This window comes from Austrofundulus limnaeus, unplaced genomic scaffold (genome assembly GCF_001266775.1).
Source record: "Austrofundulus limnaeus strain Quisiro unplaced genomic scaffold, Austrofundulus_limnaeus-1.0 Scaffold795, whole genome shotgun sequence".
Classification (NCBI taxonomy): Eukaryota; Metazoa; Chordata; class Actinopteri; order Cyprinodontiformes; family Rivulidae; genus Austrofundulus; species Austrofundulus limnaeus.
In genome coordinates this window covers 96,349-98,070 of record NW_013953197.1, presented here as the reverse complement: position 1 = coordinate 98,070, position 1,722 = coordinate 96,349, and the positions used below count along the sequence as shown (strand labels likewise).

Sequence of the window (1,722 nt, the reverse complement as noted above, 5' to 3'; positions counted from 1 at the left end):
CGGCAGCAGAAGCTGGTGATCCACTGACACACGGCAGGAGAAGCTGGTGATCCACTGACACACGGCAGGAGAAGCTGGTGATCCACTGACACACGGCAGGAGAAGCTGGTGATCCACTGACACACAGCAGGAGAAGCTGGTGATCCACTGACACATGGCAGGAGAAGCTGGTGATCCACTGATACATGGCAGGAGAAGATGGTGATCCACTGACACATGGCAGGAGAAGATGGTGATCCACTGACACATGGCAGGAGAAGATGGTGATCCACTGACACATGGCAGGAGAAGCTGCTGATCCACTGACACATGGCAGGAGAAGCTGCTGATCCAGTGACACATGGCAGGAGAAGCTGGTGATCCACTGACACATGACAGGAGAAGCTGGTGATCCAGTGACACACGGCAGGAGAAGCTGGTGATCCAGTGACACATGGCAGGAGAAGCTGGTGATCCAGTGACACATGGCAGGAGAAGCTGGTGATCCAGTGACACATGGCAGGAGAAGCTGGTGATCCAGTGACACGTGGCAGGAGAAGATGGTGATCCACTGACACATGGCAGGAGAAACAGTGAGTTGGGAGAGTTTGGTGGAAAGAGTGTCAGGGACGATAGTGTTAAACGCCAAACTGCAATCAAGAAACAGGATTCTTGCATAAGTCCCCAGGTGATCAAGATGTTGCAGGATGAAATGCAGTCCCATGTTAACTGCATCATCCACTGACCTATTTGCCCGGTAGGCAAACTGCAGGGGGTCTAGCAGATGACCAGTGATGTCCTTCAGGTGGGTCAGGACCAGCCGTTCGAAGGACTTCATGACCCCAGACGTTAAGGCGACGGGCCTGTAGTCATTCAGACCTGTGATGGAGGGTTTCTTGGACTGGAATGATGGTGGAGCGTTTGAAGCAGGAAGGAACTTGACACAGCTCCAGTGATCTGTTGAATATGTTTGTGAAGATTGGAGCCGGTTGTTCAGCACAAGTCTTAAGGCAGGAAGGTGAGACACCTTCTGGTCCTGGAACTTTCTTGATCTTTTGTTTCCGGAACAATCGGCTCACATCATCTTCGCATATCTGGAATGAAGCTTGAGTGGTGGGGGGAGGGTGAGATAGAGGGTCCTCACTGTTTTGTTGATGAGCTGTGGAAAGGTGTGAATGAGTTCTTCTTGAACCTACAATAGAAGCTGTTCAGGTCGTCAGCCAGGGCGTTGTTAGCCTCGGCAGCGGGGGATGGTCTTCTGTTGTTTGTGATGTGCTGAGGACCTCTCCACACTGAACCATGGTCGTTGGCTGAGAGCTGACTTTTCAGAATAGCATGTTTTTGCCACTCTGATTTCCCTGGTAAATGTGTTCAATGTGTTAGTAGCTGTGTTTCCATTGACCATGAAAATACGCAAATTAGAATTTCTAAAATAAATTTGCTCAATGGAAACACGTCAATTTGGAAAAAAAATTATGTTTTTCGACAAAATGTTTTTGCACTAGGATGAGGTGGTTTTTCGGCCGTATCAAAATTGGTGTTTTTCGCAAAACWMCAATGGAAACAGTTTTTTCACATCACAGGAGTCACGTGATCAACAACCGTCTGTTTCTACTGGTGAAAAAGACGATGATGAAGAAGATAACAGGAAGTAGAAGTAGTAGTAATATCACAGAAGTAGTATAAAATAGTAGTAAACTCACCATCTGCAATTTCCCAAAAACACAGCATACGTAGCCGCTC

The 1,722-nt window shown here is 48.1% G+C and overlaps 2 protein-coding genes across 8 annotated transcripts in view; both read right to left on the bottom strand.

Moving 5' to 3' along the window:
- Positions 1-1,332, bottom strand: part of LOC106532573 (fibropellin-3-like) — a 3,975-nt gene extending 2,643 nt beyond the window's left edge. Inside the window, exon 1 of one of the 7 annotated variants that reach the window (XM_014028671.1) lies at positions 1-1,332. In XM_014028671.1, coding sequence (XP_013884125.1) covers positions 1-817 — 817 coding nt within the window. In that variant the 5' untranslated portion in view covers positions 818-1,332. The other 6 variants (XM_014028670.1, XM_014028668.1, XM_014028669.1 and 3 more) reach the window with 6 other exon arrangements.
- sbno1 (strawberry notch homolog 1 (Drosophila)) overlaps positions 1-1,722 on the bottom strand; it is a gene marked incomplete in the record, with an annotated part of 73,388 nt that overhangs the window by 10,553 nt on the left and 61,113 nt on the right.